We start from the raw sequence: 15,723 nt of genomic DNA on the forward strand, positions 1-15,723 counted from the left end.
TTCCTATACCCAAGCGGGTGGCGGACATAGTGAATAAGGAATGGGAGAAGCCCGGCATACCTTTTGTTCCCCCTCCTATATTTAAGAAATTATTTCCTATGGTCGACCCCAGAAAGGACTTATGGCAGACAGTCCCTAAGGTTGAGGGGGCAGTTTCTACTCTAAACAAGCGCACTACTATTCCTATCGAGGATAATTGTGCTTTCAAAGATCCTATGGATAAAAAATTGGAGGGTTTGCTTAAAAAGATTTTTGTAAAGCAAGGTTACCTTCTTCAACCCATTTCGTGCATTGTTCCTGTCACTACAGCAGCGTGGTTCTGGTTCAAGGAACTAGAAAAGTCGCTCAGTAGAGAGACTCCATATGACGAGGTTATGGACAGAGTTCACGCACTTAAGTTGGCTGACTCTTTTATTTTAGATGCCGCTTTGCAAATAGCTAGATTAGCGGCGAAAAATTCAGGGTTTGCAATTGTGGCGCGTAGAGCGCTTTGGCTAAAGTCTTGGTCAGCGGATGTATCATCCAAGACAAAATTGCTTAATATCCCCTTCAAGGGTAAAACTCTCTTTGGTCCAGAATTGAAAGAGATTATCTCAGACATCACTGGGGGAAAGGGCCACGCCCTCCCACAGGATAGGCCTTTCAAAGCCAAGAATAAGTCTAATTTTCGTTCCTTTCGTAATTTCAGGAACCGACCGGGCTCTAATTCTGCATCCTCTAAGCAAGCGGGTAATACCTCACAGACCAAACCAGCCTGGAAACCGATGCAAGGCTGGAACAAGGGTAAGCAGGCCAAGAAGCCTGCTGCTGCTAACAAAACAGCATGAAGGAGTAGCCCCTTATCCGGGACCGGATCTAGTGGGGGGCAGACTCTCTCTTTGCTCAGGCTTGGGCAAGAGATGTTCAGGATCCCTGGACGCTAGAAATAGTTTCTCAGGGTTATCTTCTGGAATTCAAGGAACTACCCCCAAGGGGAAGGTTCCACATTTATCACTTATCCTCAAACCAAATAAAGAGACAGGCATTCTTACATTGTGTAGAAGACCTGTTAAAGATGGGAGTGATACACCCAGTTCCAACGGCGGAACAAGGAATGGGATTTTACTCAAATCTGTTTGTAGTTCCCAAAAAAGAGGGAACTTTCAGACCAATCCTGGATTTAAAGATCCTAAACAAATTTCTCAAGAGTACCATAGTTCAAGATGGAAACCATTTGAACGATTCTACCCACAATTCAGGAAGGTCAATTTATGACTACCGTGGATCTAAAGGATGCGTATCTACATATCCCTATCCACAAAGAACATCATCAGTTCCTAAGGTTCGCCTTTCTGGACAAACATTACCAGTTTGTGGCCCTCCCATTCGGGTTAGCCACTGCTCCAAGAATTTTCACAAAGGTACTCGGATCCCTTCTAGCGGTTCTAAGACCAAGGGGCATTGCAGTAGTACCGTACTTGGACGACATTCTAGTACAAGCGTCGTCTCTTTCAAAGGCAAATGCTCACTCAGACATCGTTCTGGTCTTTCTCAGATCTCACGGATGGAAGGTGAACATAGAAAAAAGTTCCCTGTCTCCGTCGACAAGGGTTCCCTTCTTGGGAACAATAATAGATTCCTTAGAAATGAGGATTTTCTTGACAGAAGTCAGAAAGTCAAAACTTCTAAACGCTTGTCAAGTTCTTCATTCTATTCCTCGTCCTTCCATAGCTCAGTGCATGGAAGTAGTAGGATTGATGGTTGCAGCAATGGACATAGTTCCTTTTGCGCGAATTCATCTAAGACCATTACAACTGTGCATGCTGAAACAGTGGAATGGGGACTATACAGACTTGTCTCCAGTGATTCAAGTAGATCAGAAGACCAGAGACTCACTCCGTTGGTGGCTAACCCAGGATCACCTATCCCAGGGAATGAGCTTCCGCAACCCAGAGTGGGTCATCGTCACGACCGACGCCAGCCTAGTGGGCTGGGGCGCGGTCTGGGAATCCCTGAAAGCTCAGGGACTGTGGTCTCGGGAAGAGTCTCTTCTCGCGATATTCAATGCTCTCAGGGTTTGGCCTCAGCTAGCAAAGGCCAGATTCATAAGATTCCAATCAGACAACATGATGACTGTTGCGTATCTCAATCATCAGGGGGGAACAAGGAGTTCCCTGGCGATGAAAGAAGTGACCAAAATCATACAATGGGCGGAGAATCACTCCTGCCACCTATCTGCGATCCACATTCCAGGTGTGGAAAACTGGGAAGCGGATTATTTGAGTCGTCAGACATTCCATCCGGGGGAGTGGGAACTCCACCCGGAGATCTTTGCCCAGTTGACGCAATTATGGGGCATTCCAGATGTGGATCTGATGGCGTCTCGTCAGAACTTCAAGGTTCCTTGCTACGGGTCCAGATCCAGGGATCCCAAGGCGACTCTAGTGGATGCACTAGTAGCGCCTTGGACCTTCAACCTAGCGTATGTGTTTCCACCTTTTCCTCTCATCCCCAGGCTGGTAGCCAGGATCAAACAGGAGAGGGCCTCGGTGATCTTGATAGCTCCTGCGTGGCCACGCAGGACTTGATATGCAAACCTGGTGAATATGTCATCGGTTCCACCATGGAAGCTACCTTTGAGACAGGACCTTCTTGTTCAGGGTCCATTCGAACATCTAAATCTGGTCTCCCTCCAGCTGACGGCTTGGAGATTAAACGCTTGATTCTATCAAAGCGTGGGTTTTCAGATTCCGTGATAGATACTCTGGTCCAAGCCAGAAAACCGGTAACTAGAAAGATTTACCATAAAATATGGAAAAGATATATCTGCTGGTGTGAATCCAAGGGATTCCCATGGAATAAGATAAAGATTCCTAGGATTCTTTCCTTTCTACAAGAAGGTTTGGATAAAGGATTATCTGCGAGTTCTCTAAAGGGACAGATTTCTGCTTTATCTGTCCTACTACACAAACGTCTGGCAGTTGTGCCAGACGTTCAAGCATTTGTTCAGGCTTTGGTTAGGATCAAGCCTGTTTACAGACCTTTGACTCCTCCCTGGAGTTTAAATCTAGTTCTTTCAGTTCTTCAAGGTGTTCCGTTTGAACCTTTACATTCCATAGATATTAAGTTGTTATCTTGAAAAGTTTTGTTTTAGTTGATATTTCTTCTGCTAGAAGAGTTTCTGAGTTATCTGCTCTACAGTGTACTCCACCTTATCTGGTGTTCCATTCGGATAAGGTTGTTTTGCGTACTAAGCCTGGTTTTCTACCAAAGGTTGTTTCCAACAAAAATATTAATCAAGAGATAGTTGTACCTTCTTTGTGTCCGAATCCAGTTTCAAAGAAGGAACGTTTGCTTCACAATTTAGATGTAGTCCGTGCTCTAAAGTTCTACTTAGAAGCTACAAAAGAGTTCAGACAAACTTCTTCTCTGTTTGTCGTCTATTCTGGTAAAAGGAGAGGTCAAAAAGCAACTTCTACTTCTCTTTCCTTTTGGCTTAAAAGCATCATCCGATTGGCTTATGAGACTGCCGGACGGCAGCAGCCTGAAAGAATCACAGCTCACTCCACTAGGGCTGTAGCTTCCACATGGGCCTTCAAGAACGAGGCTTCTGTTGATCAGATATGTAAGGCAGCGACTTGGTCTTCACTGCACACTTTTGCCAAATTTTACAAATTTGATACTTTTGCTTCTTCGGAGGCTATTTTTGGTAGAGAGGTTTTGCAAGCCGTAGTGCCTTCCGTTTTGGTAACCTGATTTGCTCCCTCCCTTCATCCGTGTCCTAAAGCTTTGGTATTGGTTCCCACAAGTAAGGATGACGCTGTGGACCGGACACACCAATGTTGGAGAAAACAGAATTTATGCTTACCTGATAAATTACTTTCTCCAACGGTGTGTCCGGTCCACGGCCCGCCCTGGTTTTTTAATCAGGTCTGATGAATTATTTTCTCTAACTACAGTCACCACGACACCCTATGGTTTCTCCTATTTTTTCCTCCTGTCCGTCGGTCGAATGACTGGGGTGGGCGGAGCCTAGGAGGGACTATATGGCCAGCTTTGCTGGGACTCTTTGCCATTTCCTGTTGGGGAAGAGATAATTCCCACAAGTAAGGATGACTCCGTGGACCGGACACACCGTTGGAGAAAGTAATTTATCAGGTAAGCATAAATTCTGTTTTTTATATTTGCTTGTTAACTTGATTTAAAGTGTTTTCCAAGCTTGGTAGTCTCATTGCTAGTCTGTATAAACATGTCTGACATAGAAGAAACTCCTTGTTCATTATGTTTAAAAGCCATGGTGGAACCCCCTCTTAGAATGTGTACCAAATGTACTGATTTCATTTTATGCAATAAAGATCATATTCTGTTTTTTAAAAAAATTATCACCAGAGGAATCTGACGAGGGGAAAGTTATGCCGACTAACTCTCCCCACGTGTCAGACCCTTTGACTGCCGCCCAAGGGACTCACGCTCAAATGGCGCCATGTACATCTAGGGCGCCCATAGCGTTTACTTTACAAGACATGGCGGCAGTCATGGATAATACACTGTCAGCGGTATTAGCCAGACTACCTGAACTTAGAGGTTAGCGAGATAGCGCTGGGGTGAGACAAAATGCAGAGCATACTGATGCTTTAAGAACCATGTCTGATACTGCCTCACAATATGTAGAAGCTGAGGAAGGAGAGCTTCAGTCAGTGGGTGATGTTAATGATTTAGGAAAGATACCTGATTCTAATATTTCTACATTTAAATTTAAGCTTGAACACCTCTGCGTGTTACTTAGGGGGGTTTTAGCTGCTCTGAATGACTGTGATACCATTGCAGTGCCAGAGAAATTTTGTAGACTGGATAAATTCTTTGCAGTGCCGGTGTGTACTGATGTTTTTCCAATACCTAAAAGGTTTACAGAAATTATTAATAAGGAATGGGATAGACCAGGTGTGCCGTTCTCTTCCCCTCCTATTTTTAGAAAAATGTTTTCCAATAGACGCCACCACACGGGACTTATGGCAGACAGTCCCTAAGGTGGAGGGAGCAGTTTCTACTCTAGCAAAGCGTACTGCTATCCCTGTCGAGGACAGTTGTGCTTTTTTAGAGCCAATGGATAAAAAATTAGGTTACCTTCAGAAAATATTTATTCAACAAGGTTTTATCCTACAGCCCATTGCATGCATTGCCCCTGTCACTGCTGCTGCGGCGTACTGGTTTGAGTCTCTGGAAGAGGCTTTACAGGTAGAGACTCCATTGGATGACATACTGGGCAACCTTAGAGCACTTAAGCTAGCCAATTATTTTATTTCTGATGCCATTGTTCATTTGAATAAACTAACGGCTAAGAATTCTGGTTTTGCTATACAGGCGCGCAGAGCGCTATGGCTTAAATCATGGTCAGCTGACGTGACTTTAAAATCTAAGCTACTTAACATTCCCTTCAAGGGGCAGACCCTATTCGGGCCTGGTTTGAAGGAGATTATTGCTGATATCACGGGAGGAAAAGGTTGTGCCCTTCCTCAGGACAGGTCCAAATCTAGGGCCAAACAGTCTAATTTTCGTGCCTTTCGAAACTTCAAGGCAGGTGCGGCATCAACTTCCTCTAATAATAAACAAGAGGGAACTTTTGCTCAATCCAAGACGGTCTGGAGACCAAACCAGACCTGGAAAAAAGGTAAGCAGGTCAAAAAGCCTGCTGCTGCCTCTAAGACAGCATGAAGGAACGACCCCCTATCCGGTAACGGATCTAGTAGGGGGCAGACTTTCATTCTTCGCCCAGGCGTGGGCAAGAAATGTTCAGGATCCCTGGGCGTTGGAAATTATATCCCAGGGATATCTTCTGGACTTCAAAGCTTCCCCCCCAAAAGGGAGATTTCACCTTTCACAATTATCTGCAAACCAGATAAAGAGTGAGGCATTTCTTACACTGTGTACGAAACCTCCTAGTTATGGGAGTGATCCATCCAGTTCCAAAGGAGGAACAGAAACAGGGTTTTTTACTCAAATCTGTTTGTGGTTCCCAAAAAAGAGGGAACCTTCAGACCGATTTTGGATCTAAAGATCTTAAACAAATTCCTCAAAGTTCCGTCATTCAAGATGGAAACTATTCGTACCATCCTACCACTGATCCAGGAGGGTCAATATATGACTACAGTGGATCTAAAGGATGCTTATCTTCACATTCCGATACACAAAGATCATCATAGGTTTCTCAGGTTTGCCTTTCAAGACAGGCATTACCAGTTGTAGCTCTTCCCTTTGGATTAGCTACAGCCCCAAGAATCTTTACAAAGGTTCTAGGGTCGTTTTGGCGGTCCTAAGGCCGCGGGGCATAGCAGTAGCCCCTTATTTAGACGACATCCTGATACAGGCGTCAAACTTCCAAATTGCCAAGTCTCATACGGACGTAGTACTGGCGTTTCTGAGGTCGCATGGGTGGAAAGTGAACGAGGAAAAGTGTTCTCTATCCCCACTCACAAGAGTTTCCTTTATAGGGACTCTGATAGATTCTGTAGAAATGAAAATTTACCTTGACGGAGTCCAGGTTATCAAAGCTTCTAAATTTCTGTCGGGTTCTTCATTCCATTCCGCGCCCTTTGGTGGCTCAGTGTATGGAAGTAATCGGCTTAATGGTAGCGGCAATGGACATAGTGCCGTTTGCACGCTTACATCTCAGACCGCTGCAACTATGCAGGCTCAGTCAGTGGAGCGGGGATTACACAGATTTGGCCCCTCAACTGAATCTGGACCAGGAGACCAGGGATCCTCTAACCTGGTGGCTATCTCGGGTCCATCTGTCCAAAGGTATGACCTTCGCAGGCCAGATTGGACTATTGTAACAACAAATGCCAGCCTTCTAGGTTGGGGTGCAGTCTGGAACTCCCTGAAGGCTCAAGGATCGTGGACTCAGGAGGAGTCTCTCCTTCCAATAAATATTCTGGAACTAAGAGCGATATTCAAGGCTCTTCAGGTTTGGCTTCAGTTAGCAACTCTGAGGTACATCAGATTTCAGTCGGTCAACATCACGACTGTAGCTTACATCAACCATCGAGGGGGAACAAGAAGTTCCCTAGAGATGTTAGACGTTTCAAAAATAATTCACTGGGCAGAGATTCACTCTTGCCACCTATCAGCTATCCATATCCCAGGTGTAGAGCACTGGGAGGCGGATTTTCTAAGTCGTCAGACTTTTCATCCGGGAGAGTGGGAACTCCATCCGGAGGTATTTGCACAACTGATTCTTCGTTGGGGCAAACCAGAACTGGATCTCATGGCGTCTCGCCAGAACGCCAAGCTTCCGTGTTACGGATCCAGTTCCAGGGATACTCTAGCAGCGCCCTGGTCTTTCAACCTGGCTTATGTGTTTCCACCGTTTCCTCTGCTCCCTCGACTGATTGCCAAGATCAAGCAGGAGAGAGCATCAGTGATTCTGATAGCCCCTGCGTGGCCACACAGGACCTGGTATGCAGATCTAGTGGACATGTCATCCTTTCCACCATGGTCTCTGCCTCTGAGACAGGACCTTCTACTTCAGGGTCCTTTCAACCATCCAAATCTAATTTCTCTGAGGCTGACTGCCTGGAGATTGAATGCTTGATTTTATCAAAGCGTGGCTTCTCCGAGTCAGTTATTGATACCTTAATACAGGCACGAAAGCCTGTCACCAGGAAAATTTACCATAAGGTATGGCGTAGATATCTTTATTGGTGTGAATCCAAGGGTTACTCATGGAGTAAGGTCAGGATTCCTAGGATTTTATCTTTTCTCCAAGAAGGTTTGGAAAAAGGATTGTCAGCTAGTTTCTTAAAGGGACAGATTTTTGCTCTGTCTATTCTTTTGCACTAGCGTCTGGCAGATGTTCCAGACGTTCAGGCATTTTGTCAGGCTTTAGTTTGAATCAAGCCTGTGTTTAAACCTGTTGCTCCACCATGGAGCTTAAACTTGGTTCTTAAGGTTCTTCAAGGAGTTCCGTTTGAACCTCTTCATTCCATAGATATCAAACTTTTATCTTGGAAAGTTCTTTTTTTTTTTTTGGTAGCTTTTTCCTCGGCTCGTAGAGTCTCTGAGCTATCTGCCTTACAATGTGATTCTCCTTATCTGATTTTTCATACGGATAAGGTAGTCCTGCGTACCAAACCTGGGTTCTTACCTAAGGTGGTATCTAGCAAGAATATCAATCAAGAGATTGTGGTTCCATCCTTGTGTTACACAATCTGGACGTGGTCTGTGCTTTAAAGTTTTACTTACAAGCTACTAAAGATTTTCGTCAAACATCTGCTTTGTTTGTTGTCTACTCTGGACAGAGGAGAGGTCAAAAGGCTTTGGCAACCTCTTATTCTTTTTGGCTAAGAAGCTTAATCCGCTTAGCCTATGAGACTGCTGGACAGCAGCCTCCTGAAAGGATTACAGCTCATTCCACTAGAGCTGTGGCTTCCACTTGGGCCTTTAAAAATGAGGCTTCTGTTGAACAGATTTGCAAGGCGACAACTTGGTCTTCGCTTCATACTTTTTCAAAATTTTACAAATTTGATACTTTTGCTTCTTCGGAGGCTATATTTGGGAGAAAGGTTTTACAGGCAGTGGTTCCTTCCATTTAAAGGGACACTGTACCCAATTTTTTTTTCTTTTGTAATTCAGAAAGAGCATGCAATTTTAAGCAACTTTCTAATTTACTCCTATTATCAATTTTTCTTCGTTCTCTTGCTATCATTAGTTGAAAAAGAAGGCATCTAAGCTTTTTTTTTTTTGTTTCAGTACTCTGGACAGCACTTTTTTATTGGTGGATGGATTTATCCACCAATCAGCAAGGACAACCCAGGTTGTTCACCAAAAATGGGCCAGCATCTAAACTTACATGCTTGCATTTCAAATAAAGATACCAAGAGAATGAAGAACATTTGATAATAGGAGTAAATTAGAAAGTTGCTTAAAATTTCATGCTCAATCTGAATCACGAAAGAAAAATTTTGGGTACAGTGTCCCTTTAACTGCCTTGTCCCTCCCTTCATCCGTGTACTTTAGCTTTGGTATTGGTATCCCACAAGTAATGGATGATCCGTGGACTGGATACACCTTACAAGAGAAAACACAATTTATGCTTACTTGATAAATTTATTTCTCTTGTGGTGTATCCAGTCCACGGCCCGCCCTGTCATTTTAAGGCAGGTAATTTTTAAATTTAAACTACAGTAACCACTACACCCTATGGTTCCTCCTTTCTCGGCTTGTTTTCTGTCGAATGACTGGCTATGACAGTTAGGGGAGGAGCTATATTACAGCTCTGTTGTGGGTGTCCTCTTGCAACTTCCTGTTGGGAATGAGAATATCCCACAAGTAATGGATGATCCGTGGACTGGATACACCACAAGAGAAATAAATTTATCAGGTAAGCATAAATTGTGTTTTTTCCTCCATAGCATTCTTCAGCATAAAGTGTTCATCCATAATATATGACTTAAGGAGCTTTTTTCATAATCTATTTTACATTTAAAGGGTCAGTATACACCAATTTTCATATAACTGCATGTAATACACTACTATAAACAATAATATGCACAGATAATGATCTAAAAAAATCCAGTATAAAACCGTTAAACTTATTTAGAAGCTTTCAGTTTAAAAGGTTATTGGAACACCCACTGCAAGTGGGAACATTTCAGCCCCCCCCCTTCCTTTGCATATGACAAAACCCTTTACACAAACAGAAGCAAGGTGAAATAGGTATACGTCGGTATTCTCCTAAAAGTTTGGGGCTTGGTTAGGAGTCTGAAAATCAGAGCAAAGTTATTTAAAAATAAGCAAGCTACAGTATATATATTTAAAAAAAAAATAAACACTGTATGGGCTATATAAATGGATCATCTACAAGACATTTACGCAAAGAAAAATCCAGTGTATAATGTCCCTTTAATTGAATCGCTGGCACACATTACACATTATTTTAATGCACTCATCAGCATAGTAATGTTTAAAGGGACAGTGTACTGTGAACATTTCTACCAATTATTCATTTTTACCTGCTGGGGTGTATTAAAATGTTTAAATATTGTTCAATTACTTTTGTTTTGAAATTTGAAATAGCTTCTTTTGTCTGATATCCCCACCTATACTGAAAATGTCAATACTTATGGTCTATAGAAAAGCTTAACATCTGTAAATTACACTCCCAGTTGGGGGTATGAAAGATAAGTAATAAAATGTCAATTTTCCATGATTGTTCTCACTAAGTATTGAGCTTTGCTATATAGTCGGATAAGGAAATATTTGCATGTATAGAAATAATATAAGGCAATCTGATTTACCTGTAAGCTCAGCCTATTGTGATGGTAAATAACAATACCACTATTTCATATACAAAAATAAAATAAAAATGATCAATCTCTCATACATTTTTTATTCTGCTGCTGGTATAACAAGTCCTTGGAAACACATCACAGGAAAAACAATTTTAAAGTATTGTCCCTTTTAAGCTCTCCAGGTGGGAAGTAAAAAATGGCACTTTTTACACATCTTCCTGAAGATCTTATTATGGCCATTATGGCCACCTTAATAGGGTGTCGCATGTTTTCAGAGGTAGGCAAAATGTTTTTGTTTTGATTCGTTTGCATTACTCTTAAGGTTGTCATTTTTTTATCTTCATCCTTTTTACAGCTGTATAAGCTGGAGTAGCTATCACAAGAACCTTCTGGCTAGCAGTGATTATGAAGGAACAGTCATCCTTTGGGATGGTTTCACAGGACAGCGATCCAAAGTGTACCAGGTAACGCTAGTTATTTCTATATTGCAAAATTTTTGTTTTTGTGAGGATTGTTGCAATATACATCTCAGAAAGCTTTTTTTCCCCTTAATAGCTAGCTCTTCTTTAATACTACTGATTCATTCTTCTCTAATGTGAAAATATATTAAACAGCTGATTAAAACAAAACACATTTCTCTTGTTAAGTGTATCCAGTCCACGGATCATCCATTACTTATGGGATATTAACTCCTCCCCAACAGGAAGTTTAAGAGGATTCACCCAGCAGAGCTGCTATATAGCTCCTCCCCTAACTGCCATTACCAGTCATTCTCTTGCACCCAACGAATAGATAGGATGTGTGAGAGGACTGTGGTGATTATACTTAGTTTCATACCTTCAATCAAAAGTTTATTTTATAATAGCACCGGAGTGTGTTATTCCTTCTCTGGTAGAATTTGAAGAAGAATCTACCTGAGTTTTTCTATGATTTTAGCCGGAGTAGTTAAGATCATATTGCTGTTTCTCGGCCATCTGAGGAGAGGTAAACTTCAGATCAGGGGACAGCGGGCAGATTAATCTGCAAAGAGGTATGTAGCAGCTTATTATTTTCTGACAATGGAATTGATGAGAAAATTCTGCCATACCGATATAATGTAAACTCAGCCTTAAATGCAGTAGCAGCAACTGGTATCAGGCTGTCATGTATGTATATTTTACACTTCAGTATTCTGGGGAATGGCACTTCACTGGAATTATACTGTATGCATAAAACTTTAGCCTAATTTGCAGGGACTAGCAACAGGCTTTTTAATAACACTCAATTTATTAATGTTAAACGTTTTTTGCTGGCATGTAAAATCGTTTAATTTTCTGAGGTACTGGGTGAAAAAATGTTTTGGGCACTTTTTTTTTTCCACTTGGCAGTCGTTTTATTTAATTTATGACAGTTTACTGATCTCTCTCACTGTTATGTGTGAGGGGGAGATTCAGTCAGAAGTTTGTCTTCCCTGCATGATCCGGTTCATCTCTACAGAACTCAGGGGTCTTCAAAACTTGTTTTGAGGGAGGTAATCACTCACAGCAGAGCTGTGAGATTGTAGTTGACTGTGATAAAAAAACGTTTATTTCTGTATTTATTTATTTTTTATTTTTTTTCTGCTATCAGGGTTAGTTATCCTTTGCTAATGGGAGCAATCCTTTGCTAAAATTGTGTTTTTTACAAAGATTTGATGCTATAACTTTTCAGTTTAATTTTCAACTGTCATAACTTTTTCTGTGCTTCTTATAGGCACAGTACGTTTTCATATTATAGTAAATTACTTGAAAAGTATTTCCAAGTTGCTAGTTTATTTGCTAGTGTGTTAAACATGTCTGATTCAGAGGAAGATATCTGTGCTATATGTGCTAAAGCCAAAGTGGAGCCCAATAGAAATTTATGTACTAACTGTATTGATGCTACTTTAAATAAAAGTCAATCTGTACAAATTGAACATATTTCACCAAACAACGAGGGGAGAGTTATGCCGACTAACTCGCCTCACGTGTCAGTACCTGCATCTCCCGCTCGGGAGGTGCGTGATATTGTAGCGCCGAGTACATCTGGGTGGCCATTACAAATCACATTACAGGATATGGCTACTGTTATGACTGAAGTTTTGGCTAAATTACCAGATCTAAGAGGTAAGCGTGATCACTCTGGGGTGAGAACAGAGTGCGCTGATAATATTAGGGCCATGTCAGACACTGCGTCACAATTTGCAGAACATGAGGACGGAGAGCTTCATTCTGCGGGTGACGGTTCTGATCCAAACAAACTGGATTCAGATATTTCAAATTTTAAATTTAAGCTGGAAAACCTCCGTGTATTACTAGGGGAGGTGTTAGCGGCTCTGAATGATTGTAACACAGTTGCAATACCAGAGAAAATGTGTAGGTTGGATAAATATTTTGCGGTACCGGCGAGTACTGACGTTTTTCCTATACCTAAGAGACTTACTGAAATTGTTACTAAGGAGTGGGATAGACCCGGTGTGCCGTTCTCACCCCCTCCGATATTTAGAAAGATGTTTCCAATAGACGCCACCACACGGGACTTATGGCAAACGGTCCCTAAGGTGGAGGGAGCAGTTTCTACTTTAGCTAAGCGTACCACTATCCCGGTGGAGGATAGCTGTGCCTTTTCAGATCCAATGGATAAAAAGTTAGAGGGTTACCTTAAGAAAATGTTTGTTCAACAAGGTTTTATATTGCAACCTCTTGCATGCATTGCGCCTGTCACGGCTGCAGCAGCATTTTGGTTTGAGTCTCTGGAAGAGACACTTGAATCAGCTCCATTAGATGAGATTACACACAAGCTTAAAGCCCTTAAGTTAGCTAACTCATTTATTTCAGATGCCGTAGTACATTTAACTAAACTTACGGCTAAGAATTCCGGATTCGCCATTCAGGCACGCAGAGCACTGTGGCTAAAATCCTGGTCAGCTGACGTTACTTCTAAATCTAAATTGCTTAATATACCTTTCAAAGGGCAGACCTTATTCGGGCCCGGGTTGAAAGAAATTATCGCTGACATTACAGGAGGTAAAGGCCATGCCCTGCCTCAAGACAGAGCCAAACCTAAGGCTAGACAGTCTAATTTTCGTTCCTTTCGTAATTTCAAAGCAGGAGCAGCATCAACTTCCTCTGCACCAAAACAGGAAGGAGCTGTTGCTCGCTACAGACAAGGCTGGAGACCTAACCAGTCCTGGAACAAGGGCAAGCAGGCCAGGAAACCTGCTGCTGCCCCTAAGACAGCATGAATCGAGGGCCCCCGATCCGGGAACGGATCTAGTGGGGGGGGCAGACTTTCTCTCTTCGCCCAGGCTTGGACAAGAGATGTCCAGGATCCCTGGGCGTTAGAGATCATATCTCAGGGATACCTTCTAGACTTCAAATTCTCTCCCCCAAGAGGGAGATTTCATCTGTCAAGGTTGTCAACAAACCAAATAAAGAAAGAGGCGTTTCTACGCTGCGTACAAGATCTTTTATTAATGGGAGTGATCCATCCGGTTCCGCGGTCGGAACAAGGACAAGGGTTTTACTCAAATCTGTTTGTGGTTCCCAAAAAAGAGGGAACTTTCAGGCCAATCTTGGATTTAAAGATCCTAAACAAATTCCTAAGAGTTCCATCGTTCAAAATGGAAACTATTCGGACAATTTTACCCATGATCCAAAAGGGTCAGTACATGACCACAGTGGATTTAAAGGATGCTTACCTTCACATACCGATTCACAAAGATCATTACCGGTATCTAAGGTTTGCCTTTCTAGACAGGCATTACCAGTTTGTAGCTCTTCCATTCGGATTGGCTACGGCTCCGAGAATCTTCACAAAGGTTCTGGGTGCTCTTCTGGCGGTACTAAGACCGCGAGGAATTGCGGTAGCTCCGTACCTAGACGACATTCTGATACAAGCTTCAAGCTTTCAAACTGCCAAGTCTCATACAGAGTTAGTACTGGCATTTCTAAGGTCGCATGGATGGAAGGTGAACGAAAAGAAGAGTTCTCTCTTTCCACTCACAAGAGTTCCCTTCTTGGGGACTCTTATAGATTCTGTAGAAATGAAGATTTACCTGACAGAAGACAGGTTAACAAAGCTTCAAAATGCATGCTGTGTCCTTCATTCCATTCAACACCCGTCAGTAGCTCAATGCATGGAGGTGATCGGCTTAATGGTAGCAGCAATGGACATAGTACCCTTTGCACGCCTACATCTCAGACCGCTGCAATTGTGCATGCTAAGTCAGTGGAATGGGGATTACTCAGACTTGTCCCCTACTCTGAATCTGGATCAAGAGACCAGAAATTCTCTTCTATGGTGGCTTTCTCGGCCACATCTGTCCAGGGGGATGCCATTCAGCAGGCCGGACTGGACAATTGTAACAACAGACGCCAGCCTACTAGGTTGGGGCGCTGTCTGGAATTCTCTGAAGGCTCAGGGACAATGGAATCAGGAGGAGAGTCTCCTACCAATATTCATTCTGGAATTGAGAGCAGTTCTCAATGCCCTTCTGGCTTGGCCCCAGTTAACAACTCGGGGGTTCATCAGGTTTCAGTTGGACAACATCACGACTGTAGCTTACATCAACCATCAGGGAGGGACAAGAAGCTCCCTAGCAATGATGGAAGTATCAAAGATAATTCGCTGGGCAGAGTCTCACTCTTGCCACCTGTCAGCAATCCACATCCCGGGAGTGGAGAACTGGGAGGCGGATTTCTTAAGTCGTCAGACTTTTCATCCGGGGGAGTGGGAACTTCATCCGGAGGTCTTTGCCCAAATACTTCGACGTTGGGGCAAACCAGAGATAGATCTCATGGCGTCTCGACAGAACGCCAAGCTTCCTCGTTACGGGTCCAGATCCAGGGATCCGGGAGCGGTTCTGATAGATGCTTTGACAGCACCTTGGACCTTCGGGATGGCTTATGTGTTTCCACCCTTCCCGATGCTTCCTCGATTGATTGCCAGAATCAAACAGGAGAGAGCATCAGTGATTCTAATAGCGCCTGCATGGCCACGCAGGACTTGGTATGCAGATCTAGTGGACATGTCATCCTGTCCACCTTGGTCGCTACCTCTGAAACAGGACCTTCTGATCCAGGGTCCCTTCAAACATCAAAATCTAATTTCTCTGAAGCTGACTTTGAACGCTTGATTTTATCAAAACGTGGTTTTTCTGAGTCAGTTATTGATACCTTAATACAGGCTAGGAAGCCTGTTACCAGAAAGATTTACCATAAGATATGGCGCAAATACTTATATTGGTGCGAATCCAAGAGTTACTCATGGAGTAAGGTTAGGATTCCGAGGATATTGTCTTTTCTACAAGAAGGTTTAGAAAAGGGTTTATCCGCTAGTTCCTTAAAGGGACAGATTTCAGCTCTGTCCATTCTTTTACACAAACGTCTGTCAGAAGTTCCGGACGTTCAAGCTTTTTGTCAGGCTTTAGCTAGGATCAAGCCTGTGTTTAAAACTG

At 42.9% G+C, this 15,723-nt stretch overlaps 1 protein-coding gene across 1 annotated transcript in view; it reads left to right on the plus strand.

Moving 5' to 3' along the window:
* COP1 (COP1 E3 ubiquitin ligase) overlaps positions 1–15,723 on the plus strand; it is a gene marked incomplete in the record, with an annotated part of 548,256 nt that overhangs the window by 235,569 nt on the left and 296,964 nt on the right. The window contains 1 exon segment of the mRNA XM_053693305.1: positions 10,624–10,732. Coding sequence (XP_053549280.1) covers positions 10,624–10,732 — 109 coding nt within the window.

This window comes from Bombina bombina, chromosome 10 (genome assembly GCF_027579735.1).
Source record: "Bombina bombina isolate aBomBom1 chromosome 10, aBomBom1.pri, whole genome shotgun sequence".
In the NCBI taxonomy this organism is placed as follows: domain Eukaryota; kingdom Metazoa; phylum Chordata; class Amphibia; order Anura; family Bombinatoridae; genus Bombina; species Bombina bombina.